This window comes from Euprymna scolopes, chromosome 33 (assembly GCF_053919585.1).
Source record: "Euprymna scolopes isolate OS-2025 chromosome 33, ASM5391958v1, whole genome shotgun sequence".
NCBI classification, from domain to species: Eukaryota; Metazoa; Mollusca; class Cephalopoda; order Sepiida; family Sepiolidae; genus Euprymna; species Euprymna scolopes.
In genome coordinates, this window is record NC_136514.1 from 89,066,000 (window position 1) to 89,081,778 (window position 15,779).

Consider the following 15,779-nt stretch of genomic DNA (forward strand, 5'->3'; position numbering starts at 1 on the left):
ACAGTCTTCTGGGACAAGGACGGAGTAGTGATGACAGATTAACTGGCAAACAGTATCACAATTACAGGAGCATATTATGCTTCACTTTTGAGGAAATTAAGAGAAGCTATCAAAATCAAGAGGCAGGCAAGATCAGCAAAGGTACCCTCCTCCTGCAAAACAATGTTCCGGTCCACAGCTCGCCTGCCGTCAGATCAGAAGCACGGGCTTGTGGTTATGAAATCCTACCCCATCCTCCCTACTCTTTTGACCTTGCACCCTCTGACTTTCACCTCTTCCATGAAGTTGTTTTTGAAAGGAAAGCGTTTCCCAGATGATGCAGCCTTGATTTCTGAAGTCACGTCGTGGTTTGAGGACCAACCTGGGGTGTTCTACAAAAACGGTCTCCAGAGCTGCATGAAACGATGGGAGAAATGCATAACTCTGGGTGGTTCCTATGTAGAGAAAGACTAATAACTGTGGCAAGTTTCGTTGCTCTACTGCTATGGGAAGTGGGTCAGGGGCATTACTTATTGCACACCCCCTGTATTATTATAGGGTCATGATTTCAAAAGTAAAAAAAAAGTATTTGGGTGCCATCAGCTAAAATCGAAACCAAAAGCAAAACTGTAGCATCCAAAGCTGGTGACGTTACCATTGTACCAACGTGACACGCGTATGAACCGATTAAAAATAAACTAAGACGAATGTACAAAATGTATAACGATTTTTTTCAATTTTGACGCCTTTTTGACCCCTTAAAAATATTTTAATCAGCTAAAGACCCATAAAAGAATGGTCCATAAAAAATCCAATGATTTGAGGCCCCTAGCGCCGCTCTGCGCCTTTTAGTTTCGGAGGAGATAGAGTTTGAAAATATGGAGACAGACAGACAGACAGACAGACATAGTGAGTTTTATAAATTAGATTAAATAATTACCCGTCCTAGGACAGGTAAAATTAATTCACCAACAGTTTTGTGCTGCTGTTGTTGTATGTTATGCAATGGTTACACAGAGGTCTATCTTCTCTCCCAAGCGAATGTACAAGGTACGTTCAATAAGTTTCCAGACTTTTTTTGTACAGGCATTTAAAATTGTTGCAGACACTTGAAAATTCAATATGTTATTGCTATACATCTGACTGACCAATTTTTTATGATTTCAGGTTCAAATAAACAGCTATAGCAGGAATTGGAATACATCCTACTAAAGCCTGATTGTCACAGCTGGTGAATTTCAAAAATGCAATCTGGACGTGAGGACACTTTAGAAGAACGATTTGCAATAAAATTGAAACTTGTCAAAAAATACAGCAGAAACGTATGGAATACTTCAGACTGTTTTTGGACCATCTTTCATGAATCAAGCATCAGGTTTTGAGTGGCATAAGAGATTAAAGGAAGGCAGGGGTCTGTGAGGGATGATGAGAGGTATGGAAGGAGTAGGGAAATCAGAACATCAGAGTTGATTGGCCAAATAAAGAATTTCGTCGTGTATCCATAGAGACAATAAGTGCACAGTGGAAAATGTACACACAATTATTTGCGAGGAACTGAAGATGCAGAAAATATGTGTTAAGGATTCTCAGAGAAGATGAGAAAGAAAGATGTTGTCATGACAACAGAGAGATGATGAAGCTGATCAATTCACATCCCACAGTTCTTGATGGTCCGGTGACCCATGATGAAAGCTGGATCTATTTCTATAACCCAGAGATCAAGAGACAAAGTTCCCAGACTCCCAGACCCAAGAAGGCCAGACAAAGCAAATCCACCCAGAAATTTATGACAGCATCGACATGATCTACATGCACTAGGATCACGCAGTCAACAAGGAATATTATGTTACGGTTTTAAGAGCGTTCAGGAAGAGATTGTGTCAGAAGAGGCCAACACTCTTCAAATCGGATCAGTGGCCTTCTCACCAAGACAATGCACCAGTCCATTCTTGTCACAAACTGTTTGAGCAAGATGGGCATCAAGACAGTTCCTCACCCTCCCTATAGTCCAGACCTTGTTCCCCGTGACTTTTGGTTATTCCCTAAGCTCAAGGAAAACCTTAGAGGCTGTCATTATGAGGAGGAGATGAAAGAGGCTATGATGAGGGTTATTAACACGCTCACACAAGGACTTCCATCTTGACTTCCAGAAGTTATTGAAACGGTACAAGTGCATTGCAGCCAAAGGAGATTACTTCGAAGGAGACTAGAGTTTCATGTGTGTTCCATCAATAAAAGTGCCCATATGAAAAAAGTCTGGAAACTTATTGAAGACACTTTGTATGTGGGCCAATCTTGTATGACCAATACATATGCGTGTTAATACAGTGACTGTCCTTCGATCGGTTATTGATGTGGCCCCTGGCTGAGATAGGGCTATTTTAGATGACGATAGCATCTTTGGTTGATACCAAGAACCGCACCAACATTTAATATGAATTGGATATTTATTAATTTTTTTTTTTTTATTCAATTTCCACCCCAAACAAGGCACAGTGCCACTTTGATGTAGGAGGCTGCTAACAGGGTCATAAGTTGCAAGGTTGCTACGTAGGGAGTTGAGCAGAAAGATGTTTAATCACATTACACTTGAACTTCTGTAAGTTAGTACAGTTGGGAAAGCAGGAACCCGGATGGGCATTCCAAAGTCTAGCAGTTCTGGGGAAGAAACTATTGAAGAAGATTTTCTTACATCTTGGGATTTTTCCTGATTTTTGCTGCTTATCGGGTTTGTTGGGGGTATTTATGTTGACGGTATTTATATATATACACGCACACGTAAGCACACATGGGCAACGTCACTTCCGCTTTCAAAGGAAATCCACACATGCGCAAAAGACCACCGGAAACACCCATAAAAGAAAGAGCAATAAGCGGCTTCTCCCTTTTCGGGCCAGCTTTTGAGCTGTGCGGTCAACAGACCGACAGCGTGCTTTTTCGGCATGCGCACACGCGCGTGCCTCACGCCACTTGCTACTATGTGGGACAAAAAGCTAACAAACAGTACGTACACTTTATACGCTTTCTATCTCCATGAACTGGATTGACATTCTCACTCTTTCTCTCTCTATATATACAACTTGTCCCTGAGAATACCTTCGTGTACTGACTGCTAACTGATGTCAACTCTCTATCCTTTGTCTTTGTCTACACGCTGGACTATCATTCTCATTTCTACTATATTACTCACTTCTCTTCCCACGCGCGAACAAACGATAGTGACCCGAACGTGAGATGAACACACATTTCCTTTTCTTTCTATACTACCAATCCCGCAACAAACGATGGTTACACCCGCGCGGACATGAACACGTGTTATATCTAAAACATTCATTCTTTCAACAGTAAATAAACGACACGTTTATCTATTCCAGCAATTGAGTCTTTGTTTCCTTCATTCCATTCGTTTCATTATTTTCTTTTGTAACGGGATTAGGATTTATATATCCTAGTCCTCTACACTCTATAATAATATACACGAAATCTGGATGAATTAAAATATCATATTTAAGCGTATTTTATGACAGGACAAAGCCGGGCGCCCTCCTCCGCTAATATATTTTAAACGAAAACAAACGTATATATATATATATCATTAATTATTTCAAAATCGATAAATTACAAAGGTTCAATAGATTGCTCTTGTCAGTTTCCCATGTTAAAATGATTTAAAATATTGTTAAACACAAAGAAAGGAAAGGACAACTAACGAAACGAATTTTTGTTTTTTCAGACGCATAAAAAATGTTGCAGATGTTGCCACGTGTAATTGCGTGCATTGTTGAGCTGAGAGATTTGTCAAGGAAAAAAGTTAACAAAAACAAAAAAAAAAAAAAACGCTTCAGAAGATAAAAAGTTGTAGTGACTGGCTTTGGGATAGTGTATTTTGACGACTTTGAAAAGTGCCAATAACAGCGCTAACAACTAATAGAAATGTAGTTAAATCTTCGTTGTGTGTGTGAGAGAGAGAGAGAGAGAGAGAGAGAGAGAGAGAGAGAGAGAGAGAGGGGGGGAGCGAGAAAGAGCGCACGCGAGAGAGAAAACAAGAAAAAGCGAGCGAGCGAGAGAGAGAGAGAGAGAGAGAGAGAGAGAGAGAGAGAGAGAGAGAGAGAGAGAAAACTTTCAGCAGATCGGTAACTTTTCTATGAAGAGCATGATATTCCGTATTTGAATTAACCCTACACAATCTCCAGACGTCAATCCCATCGAAAACTTATGGCATTACATCAAGCAACATTTATGCAATAATAAAAATTAAAAACTGGAAGAACTTTGGACAAAAATTAAAGAGAAGTTGGATGCCCTTTCCCCGGCGTATTGCCGCAGACAAATTCAAGAGAATGCCCCAAAATTTGCAGATTGTCAAATTGCAAAATGCCTATGCTATTAAAGATTAACTAGTCCATTGTGTTCCTGTTGTATTTGTGTTGCATTAATGTTCTAAAGTTACATTTAAATAAGAATTTTTCATTGTGCGGAGTTTCTTTCTGTCTTTTTGATTTGAAGTTAATTTTTTAAATTGACGTAAACACTAGGATACTTCAATTAAAAGTGAAATATGAACAGGTAAAATTATAGAGGAATAAAAAGCGAATCAAATGAGGTATAGGTTGTTTAAACAGTTAAATTCAATTTAGCTTATATGTGCGGTTTTTGAAAAAATGACAAGTGTGGATTTTCTTTTTGGCGGCACTGTATATCAGATCGGTAACTTTTCTATGCTGTTTCGTCTCACACATTAATTTTCAACCTGCTACACTGTCATTATTCTTATAGACACGAGTGTATAACACCACACACCCATGTATCGTCATGTAAGAAAGGTTATATTCGTTGGTTATGTTGTCGCGAACCCCGTCCGGGATTTGAATTTTTATTAAATGAATAAATAAAAATCGCGAACCTGAGCGTTTTCCTTAATATTTCGGCTATTTTCATTACTGAAATGCATTGTAGTTCTTTTTCTTTTTTCAAGTTTTACTTTTTGGTCCCTCGACAAAAGGAGGGGGAACCTGCAAATTCACCCTTGTTCGTTCGTCTATCCGCACTTTTCTCAATAACTACGCCTTGGAATTTTTTTGAAATTTTGCACAAACATTAAACATGATATGAGTAAAAAAGTAACAGAACAGATTTTCCGGGAAAACTTCCGTTGCCTCCCTGGGGATGCCGTTCGGGCTAAAATGGCTAAAATTGACACTTTTGTAGTTATTAAAAAAAAATTGATGCCTTGGATTTTTATGAAACTTTCTGAAAAGTTGTAACTAACTGATTTCTGTATAATTTTGTTTGTCTATACTTCGCGATAACTTTTGGGTGTGCCCCAGGGCTCTTTTAGGACTAATAAAAACTCCTTTTTTGGAACTATTTTACCATATTTGTCCAAAATTTTCGGTGTATGTCTATTTAGCAGTTTTGCATGGTGCTGAACTCAAATTTAAACATGTTAAGACCTTGGGGACTTTTGGGGCTAAATGGGGGGGGCAAATGATGGACTTAGTCATTTCTTTTTTTTCATGGTGCAGAACTCAAATTTACATATGTTAAGGCCTAAAACTGCACCGTTTGTTCATTTTCATCGGGATTTGACGTCTCCTTGGGGACTTTGGGGGCTAAATGGGGGCAAATGCTGAACTTAGTCATTTTTTTTATGCCTCGCTTACTGTGCACTCACAGAGGACCATGCATGCTTCACTTGTTTTGATTTAAAGTTCGCCGCTTCTAAAAGAACAACAACAACAAAAAAATGAAATCACACTATATAATTATTGTTAGCGTGAACATCAAAATGTCTGTCACCTTTGTGTAATTGTTCATTGTTCGGAATGAATGCGAATCCGGTATAGTCATCAGAGTCTAATATCGATGGGAAAGTTCCAGATGAAAAGGAACTTTGATCTTCTTCAAATATATAGTCCGTGTACAAAGAAAGTTAAATTTTTTTCTGATTTAAGGAATGCGTTTTGGATGGCTAGAGTCTGTTTTCAATTGGACACTTTTTTTCTAAGTTCGTGTGAGCGAAGTTAAGTGTACGATCTTGGCCGCAAGTCTGGACGCTTAAATGTCAAAACGACGTTGATTCCTCTGGTAGCGGCAAGGAGACTCCTTAATCGTCGAAAAACCTTTTTCATTTACTGAGCAGTAATTTTCTTCCCTCTCTCAGTGAGACGAATATCTATCTATCTATCTATCTATCTATCTATCTATCTATCTATCTAACTGATCAGACTCCTTGCCCGGACTAATGTGACTCTTTCCAGATTTCCCTGTCTTCCCATCAGCTGTCTGAGATCTTCAGAATCGCAATTGGCGTCATGTGCAATTTGCTGGATGTGCGTGGTTCTAGGTCGTCCTATGCTCGTGTACCCGTGCAGGTAGGTTGCCATAAAGTTGCTGCTGGTGAGAAATGTATTGCCGTGGAGTCCACAGCAATACATTTCTCACCAGCTCTTGTTTGCTCCTCCTCTGGCAAATCGTAAATGTCGCTCCCTGATGGTATTAGATATGGCAGGTAAGTTGCCATAAAGTTGCTGCTTCGTGGGGAAATCTTTAACGCTGTTCATAACATACGAGCGTACGTGCCGCCTAGTTTTCTTTTTAATCTTTTTGTAAGTGTCCATGTTGTAGTACCGTAAACAAAGGACAGACTCCACCACTGCCCTGAAGAACTGCCTTTTCAGTTTCCCAGCTGGTCTTGAGTCCATACTGACCGCAGCTTATTCAATGCAGCTCATGCTTTTGAGATGCGAATTTTGATATCTCTCTCCACAGAACCTACGTCGCTGCCCAAATACTAATATATTTAACTAGTGTGTGTGTGTGGAGGAGGGGGGGCTTAGCTCGGTCGTAACATACGCTTAAATGTGATATTTTCATTTGTTCAGATTTCGCAGATAGTATTATAGAGTCGTTATTTCAAAAGTAAAAGAAATATTTGGGTCAGCTAGAATCGAAACCGAAAGCAAAAGGAAGTGGGGGGGGGGAGAGACAGAAAGAGAAAGGGGAAGAAGAAAAAAGGAAAAAGTGGGTTGTTGTTTTTGTTTTTGGTTTTGCAGAACATAAAGTTTTGCAAAAGGAAGTAGAAAACAAAAAGCATCAATGTTTGGTGCATTTCGTCTCAAGAAGCCAATATCTTTAGACAGCCTGATCTGGTAGCACCCGCTATACACAAGAAACACATTCCATGATTAACCCTTTTTTTGATACAAACCTACTAACGAAGATAATGAATAAAGCTGTTTTTCTTTCGGAAGAATTGGAAGAAAGAGAGAGAGAAAGAGAGAGAGAGAGAGAGTTAGAGAATACAGAAAAAAAGAGAAAGAGAGAGAAAGAAAGAGGGAAAGATAGAGAAAGAGAGAAAGAGAGCGAGAGAATGAAAGAGGGAGATAGAGAGAAAGAGAGAGAAAGAAAGAGGGAGAGAAAGAAAGAGAGAGAGAAAGAGAGAGAAAGAAATAGAGAGAGAGAGAGAGAGAGAGAGAGAGAGAGAGAGAGAGAGAGAGAAGGAGATAAGTTGTTACATGGAAATCTTTACGAACTGGCATCTTTTATCAACAAACAAAACTGAAGATAGCAGCAATCATCTAAACAAAATGGCTACCCACCTCCAAATAAAACCGTATGTGAGGATGTGGGGTGGGCTCTGGACGCACTGTCGCAGATTAGAGAAACTTTTCTTTGACAAAAATAAATAAAAAGTTTTTACATCAATTGAAAAAAAAACAAACCTTTTATCATAATTAAAAAATAAAATAAATTTAATACTTAGAAATAAATTTTGCGTCTTTGAACCTTTTAAAAAAACCATTGAAAGACAAAATAATCCATAATTTGTTTTGATAAAATCTTGTTGCTAAACATTATCTATCAAAAGTGACAAAAAATTGTCATAGTACCCCCCCCCTTCCTATTGCATAAAAAATGTTTGACAGATTAAGAAAATGTGCTAACAGAACAAAATTACGGTAGGTCGTTGTTTTTTTTTTTTTTTTTTTTTTATTATAAAGGGTGTTCAAAAAGTCACTAAAGGGGTTTGAACTTAAATAGATTCTTTATTTTTTGATGATATCTTTCTGTAATTTTAAACAGAATATGACTAAGAGATTGGGAAATAAAAAAACTGCAAAATTCAAACAATATTTATTCATGAAAAAATAATATCTTTTAAATGTTGTCAATTTTCAGCTTCGCATATTATCTCTCGCTGTGGAAATTTCAAATGGCCATCACATTCCCCAGACTTGACTAACCTCGGCTTTTTCTTGTGGGGATATCTTAAAGAAAGAGTCCATGTTAACAAACCCCAAACCCTGCAAGAATTGAAGGAAAGCACCAGGAACGAAACAAGGGAGTTAAAATTGCAATCCAGAGATTCTGCGATCCGCCATGAATAATGTTTTGGAAAGAGCACAAATATGCGAAGCTGAAAACGGACAACATTTAAAAGACATTATTTTTTCATAAATAAAGATTGTTTGAATTTTGGATTTAAAAAAAAAATTCCCAATGTCTTAGTCAGATTTTGTTAAAATTACAGGAAGATATCAACAAAAATAAAGAATCTATTTAAGTTCGAAACCCTTCAGTGACTTTTTGGACATCCTGTATTTTTTTATTTTATTTTTACGATTTCCATTTATTTATTTTGTTATTTTTTGTTTCGTACCGTTGTTAAGATTTGATCGGCTATACTCGGCATAATCCGGTGGTTGACGTCATGTTCCGGGCAAAGCCGAGCGAACCCTTAGATACGCCCGGTTCATAATCTGCACAAGTACCCATGATGTATATATAGGCCAAGGAAGATAATAGCATTAAGTTTTACAGTTCTTGCAGAGATATTTTGAAATCCTCATGCATACAGCAATTGGGTCAGTGGGTCACCCCATCTAGTAATGGTCCAGTTGAACGTTGCTTAACTCTGGTAGAAGAGGTAAATAAACGCAGTTAGAACTATACAACAGTTGATTTTTAATTTGCCAAAAAGTGTTGAGAGACGGTTTTCCCTCTACCCCTCCCCCAAATAAACAGAGATTGGACGATTCCTGTAATGATCTGGCCCCTTTTGATTGCAGTGTAATAATGCTGATTGTGCGCAGTTCTTCATCTATCCAGCGCGGTCACAGCCGAGATTGAACTCACTACACGAGTTTTGTAGTGTAATTCAGATCTTGTCGGTAGCTGAATACTTGATGATTCGCCAGGGCTATCAAGGGTATTTTTTATCGTGATGCCATCACTAGACGGGGTGCCTACGACAGCTTAAAAGAGTCCCATCAACCCTCGAGAGAAGGATAGACTGCGTCAGTTTCTCAACCTGGTATTTACGTCACAGTACATACAGTGCCTCACCTTCCAAAATTGTCACCCATCTGGTACTGGCCAGGCTCAACGTTGCTTAACTTCGGTGATCTGGCGAGAACCGATGTGTCAATGTGATTGTGCCGTATCAAAACGGCGCAGTTCTAGGAGGTCCAAACTCCCAGGCTTTGCCTTATCTCTTTGAAAAGGAGGTTAGTTTACTGCTAATCGCTTGAGGCTTGAGGCGCCCTTACCGGGGATGCTAACGGACTGCTTAGGCAATTTTTTGCAGGTCAGATTGCCCCTCCCCGGGGACGGTGACTTCTCAATCCAACTGTCTGACCCTGGTGTCACGGTTCTTGCTGTGGGAGGGAACTAAATAAACACCAGCGTAGTAAAAGAAAGTATCACTGATATGTTATTCGTTAAAAGAAAACGAAACTTTGTTTGTTCCGATTGTTCTTTGTGACGACACAATCGGAAAGTTATATTGTGACGTCATCATGAACCGGTATCTCGACATTGAATGCGTCACTGTTTTCTTGAACTGATTTATTGATTCAGGAATCTAGGGACGTACATTATCGCCCCATCGCTGATTTTATTTTCTGTTCTGCAATCATTTATTAGACAATCTGAATCGGTGCATAAAATATTGGTTTCGGATGTTCAACTTCTTGAAATGCCTGTTACCCGGAAGTCGGAGTTCGTCCCAGGATAAAAGCAAGAAAAAAACTCAACACGATGAAAGTTTAACATCATGGGTTATTGATAATGGCGAGGAGCATGAACCCGTCTATACTATACGAGACAGACACCTGGGGAAATTGCATAAGGCTGTTTGGTATGGCCATCTTGATAAAGTGAAGAAGCTTTTGCCGAAACAAGATCCCAACACACTTGACAAATGCCACAGGTAAAGTTAACTATCGACGAAAGGGTAGTATAGTTTACAACGAAAACATTTTTAAAAAGGAGGGGGGGGGAGACAAATATACAAGAAATAACTGTTACCAAACGCTAGAAAATTTAACTTTTTATCGACCGGTATAGTTTAAAACTTCTGAAACTGTTTATAAACTTTGCTATTTCTCACTTTACCGATTTCTACAATCAAACATGGTTGTCGATTTATTTTTTTGCAGGGTGGTCACTAATTTCCAGCTTTGATATGTTTTAAGTAAAATATTCTTACGGTATCACTAACCCTAAGTCTGGGGGGATTTCTAGTCGGGTTATGGTAAGCGTTTTTTTTTTTTTTTTGTTATTTTTTTATTTTTATTTTTTTTACATCTTTACTTTTAAGCATTAACTTGGAGTTTAGTATCATTTAATTGTTGTATATTTGTTTGTACAATTTTCTTTGTTAACTATACTGCGCTTTTGCCTAACTGTCAAAAATATCACCCCTCTTTCTTTCTTTCTCCTTTCCCTTCTCTCTTTCAATTCCTAAAATGCAATAAAAACGTAATAGTCCAATTTTAGGTGCTTGGGCAGAAAAGTTAAAAAGATATTTTAGTATTTACAGAAATTCCCGAGTATTGACGTACTGGCTACCCGAACACCTGATAAATAAAACAATTTTTTATTGTTTCTTTTTACAAGATTGATGCTTTATTTCGGGAGTTGAGCTGCAATTGCGGACTTTATCCAGTGGTCTTAGATATTGCAGCATCCCTATTTTCTCTATTTTATGTCCAACACTTTCCGAATGATTCTGGCCGTTCCAAGTAAACCAGGTTTTTGTAACATTTCTGCTATTATTCCCAAATTCAACTTTTGTATCCATTTGTCAACGTCTTTCGTCACCGACCCCCAATGCCCCCACTACAACAGGGATTACATCAATTTGTTTCATTTTCCAAATCCTAGCAATCTCATATTTCAAGTCGGAATAATTTGTGCACTTTTCCTCTTTCTTCTTTCCGATGTGAATGCCAAAGGAGCAAGAGGGTTCAATCAGAAAGCACAGTTTCTTTCTCTTCTCAACTACAGTGATGTTCTGTTTTGCTCAAGTGTTTTGTCTGTTTGTATGCGGAAATCTGTAAAGGACTAGGATATATAAATCCTAATAATGTCTGTCTGTCTGTGTGCCTGTGTACATTTCCCTACGTAATAACTCTGTCAATTTTCAGTCTACAGACTCGAAATTTGATATACAGGGTACTGAGATTTGGGAAAATCGATGTGATCGGTTTTCGGCCAGAAATTTCGCTGTTAAGGGGTCAAAGTTCAACGATTTGATCTTTGAGAACTCTAGGAAACTCCTCCGACAATTTGGGGTCTAAACACTTGAAATTTTAGATATCGGTTCCTTGGACATGGATCTAATTTGTAGAGGACTAGGATATATAAATCCTAATCCCGTTACAAAAGAAAAATAATGAAACGAATGAAATGAAGGAAACAAAGACTCAATTGCTGGAATAGATAAACGTGTCGTTTATTTACTGTTGAAAGAATGAATGTTTTAGATATAACACGTGTTCATGTCCGCGCTGGTGTAACCATCGTTTGTTGCGGGACTGGTGTTGTAGAAAAAAAGGAAATGTGTGTTCATCTCACTATCGTTTGTTCGCGCGTGGGAAGAGAAATGAGTAGTAGAAATGAGAATGATAGTCCAGCGTGTAGACAAAGACAAAGGATAGAGGGTTGACATCAGTTAAACTGTGCGCCATGTTAGCCGTCAGGTACGCGGTGGTGTTCTCTGGCACAAGTAGTAGATAGAGAGAAAAAGAGTGAGAATGAGAAAAAGTCAATCCAGGCCATGGAGGGAGAAAGCGTATAAAGTGTACGTATGGTCTGATAGCTTTTGTCCCACATAGTAGCAAGTGGTGTGAGGTACATGCGTGCGCGCGCCTGCCGAAACGGCGGTGGCTGGTGCGCCGACCAACCACCTCGGAAAGGCAGGTCGGAAAAAAAGGGCTGTCTCTTCCTTTTATAGTCGTTTCCGCTGGTCTTTTGCGCATGTGTGGATTTCCTTTGAAAGGGGAAGTGACGTTGTCCATGCGTGCGTGTATGCGCATATGTTAGCGTGTGTGTGTATGCACGCGAACGTGAATATATGTACGTGTGTGGATGTGGGCACGTATGTTTGTGTGCGCATATGTATATGACAAGTAATATAGCTTGAAATGTGAACGCGTGTTTTTGTGTGAGACTAGAAAAGGCTCGCGCAAATCCCATAGAATCTTACATTCCTCGGACTCCAGCACTTTTTCAGGTTTAAGTGTGTGTACCATTTGTCAGATCTTTCAAATCCCATTTTTCGCACAATTTCCATTGCATCACTTTTGCAACATTGTCTTATTTCTTTGTATTCCTTCTGTGCTAATTTCGGGCATTCTGACACAATGTGGAACACTGTTTCCTCTGCAGCACCACACACTCTACAACTTGGGTCAATATCTTCACCATATACACCTTTTCTCAAATTCCTTGTACATATTGAGCTGCTAATAGTGTACTTTCAGTCTCTTTCTTTAAATAACCCTTTCTTAGCTAATCCCATGACTTGTCGCTCTTCAGCTTCTCTGTAGCTTTGTGGAACTGCCCATGCAACACTTTGTTCTGGTATCCCTCCTGGTGCCTTTTCTGGATATCATCTCTGCTCTTTCCATGCTTCTTGTTCTCCCATGCATTATTGCTGTTTACTTCCTTCAATATGTTCTCCCATGAAGCACATAACTTCTTCTTCTTCTTCTTCTTCTTCTTCTTCTTCTTCTTCTTCTTCTTCTTCTTCTTATTATTATTATTATTATTATTACTACTAGCAGTTCAGCTCAGCCTTGCTCGGGCCCTATGTACTATTCATAACTTTATGTGCATATATATATATATATATATATATATATATATATATATATATATATATATATATATACTTGTTTATTGTTATATAAACATGCTCACATCCCGCTGCTACAAATAGCCACTTGTTTCAATCAAACAACAGATATCATCAGGCAGCGACTTGACTATTCAAAAGTTCAATGAATAATGGATTTTTATTTTAGGTAGGAACTCTTTAGAAGTTGGAGTTAAAAAACTTAAAACACAGGACTTTAATTAAATAAAAAAGTAAAAAGGGAGAGGCAATTTAAATAAAGTTAAAAAATTACAATGGGGAGAGAGTGATTGAGAAGAGGAAAAAGGAATAGAGACAGAAATAGAGAAAGAAAATATAGAGAAAACAAAATAGAGAGAAAAAGAAGAGAGAAAATATATATATATATATATACATATATATATATATATATATATATATATACATATACATATATATATATGATATGGAGAAGAAAAAAGAAAAAATTATCGACCAATTGGATGCTTTTGAAGCAGACATTATGGATCTTATTGGAGGCCTGTCTTTCCATAGGAAAAAGAATCATTTTCAAAAACAGTTGGATTTTACCATTAAGAAAATCAATACCTCGGATTACCTTTAGGTTAAAGCAGATAAGACGCAAAATTTCTACAAACTAACTACACATGAATATAACAAGCTTATTAAAGAAAATATTACAAAAAATTACAAAAAATCAAATATAGATATTTGCAAAAAAATTGACAAGGATAGTAAAGAAATAACTGACAGACTTAAAATTAGTAATAGAGTGGGAATTTTACAAAAAAAAACAGTCATATATTTTGCTTAAAGACCATAAGATAAATTTTGACAATAAACCTGCAACTAGATTAATTAATCCTACGAAACCCGAAATTGGTAAATTAAGTAAAAATATACTAGAAAGAGTTAACTATCAAATTAAATCAACATATAAGCTAAATCTATGGATTAACACAGCGGATACCATTAAATGGTTTTCCAATATACATAATAAAAAGAATTGTACTTTCTTACAATTCGATATTGTAAATTACTATCCCTCCATATCTAAGGAACTATTCGAAGAGGTGATGGAGTTTGCTAAACTCCTGTATGATATGAAAGACACTGAAATTGAAATTATACAGACATGTAGAAATACTACATTAATTAGTGGAAATGATCAGTGGTTGAAAAAAGATCAAAATGACCTGTTTGACATTTCCATGGGGTCTTTGGATTCGGCTGAAATGACAGACTTAGTAGGTCTATTCATACTATACAACTTAACCAAAGACATCAATGTCATGGATATAGGCTTGTATCGTGATGATGGACTGATGATCATCAAGGAATCCAACGGCCCTAAATGTGAAAGAACCAAAAAGATTATCTTAAATGAATTCCGTAGAATTAAATTAAAAGTGGATATTATATCAGATGTTAAAACTGTAAATTTTTTGGATGTGAACTTTGATTTAAGGAAAGGCATCTACCAACCATATAGGAAGGAAAACTCAAACCCAATTTATGTACACCCCTTATCAAATCACCCAAAATCTATCATTAGGCATATCCCCAAATCCATTAGTAAAAGAATCAGTGACAATTCTTCCAATCTTGAAACATTTAATAAACATAAATATTTCTATAACAGGGCCCTTAAGGATAGTGGATACAAAAACACCCAAATTGAGTTCATAGAACCAACACACCCAAACACAAATACAAATAGAAACCGTAAGAGAAAAATCTTGTGGTACAATCCCCCTTTTAATCTGAAACTTAAAACAAATCTAGGAATGAAATTCTTAAACTTAATTAAAAAGCACTTCCCTATTAATAATATACTACATAAAATTTTCAATAAAAATACAATAAAACTTAGTTATAGCTGTAATGAAAACCTTGAAAAAATAATTAAAAAACATAATAACAAAATATTAAACAAAAATAGCACACCCATTGCTACCGAAAGTTGTAACTGTAGAATTAAATCAAAATGCCCTCTTAAAGGAAATTGTCAAATTACTTCTGTAGTGTACCAAGCAACTATTTCTACTAAGGAAAATCCGAATGAAAAAAAATATTACATAGGAATGACAAATAACAATTTTAAAGAAAGATTTACCGGTCACAAGTGCTCTTTTGAAAATAATGAGTACAAAAATAGAACTTCCTTGTCTAAATATTACAATGAACTAGTAGAGCAAGGTTACTCCCCAATAGTAAATTGGAAAATTTTAAAGAAAGCGAAAACCTGTTCATCTTTAAACTCGCCTTGCTACCTATGTCTTTATGAGAAATTATTTATACTTACTTTTAGAGAAAGAGATAAATTATTAAATAAGAAGCACGAAAATTCAATTAATTGCAAACATTATAAAACCCATCTTTTAAGTAATTTAGTTTAGATATAAAATTTAAATAAATTAAAAATTGTCACTGATTTCTATAATTTATTAATATTCTATTAATATACTTTCTCCTCTCCTGATTTCATTCTTTACTTCTCCTATCTTATATACCTGTGTGTCTATGTGTATATGTATGTGTCTATGTATTTATTTTATGACCTTGTGTACTTAGATCTATATATTTCTATATTATTTGGTATACCCTCCCATGTTTATTCAATCCATTTGTATGTTTCTATGTGTGTATGCATCTA

General features: G+C 36.9%; 1 protein-coding gene across 2 annotated transcripts in view; it reads left to right on the forward strand.

Moving 5' to 3' along the window:
• Positions 1-9,767: 9,767 nt before the first annotated feature.
• The window catches only part of LOC145258341 (uncharacterized), a 99,590-nt gene continuing 93,578 nt past the window's right edge, over positions 9,768-15,779 (forward strand). For both annotated transcript variants that reach the window (XM_080116532.1, XM_080116533.1), the window contains exon 1: positions 9,768-10,192. In XM_080116532.1, the coding sequence (XP_079972658.1) occupies positions 9,942-10,192 (251 nt within the window). In that variant the 5' untranslated portion in view covers positions 9,768-9,941. The remainder of the gene's footprint in view (positions 10,193-15,779) is intronic.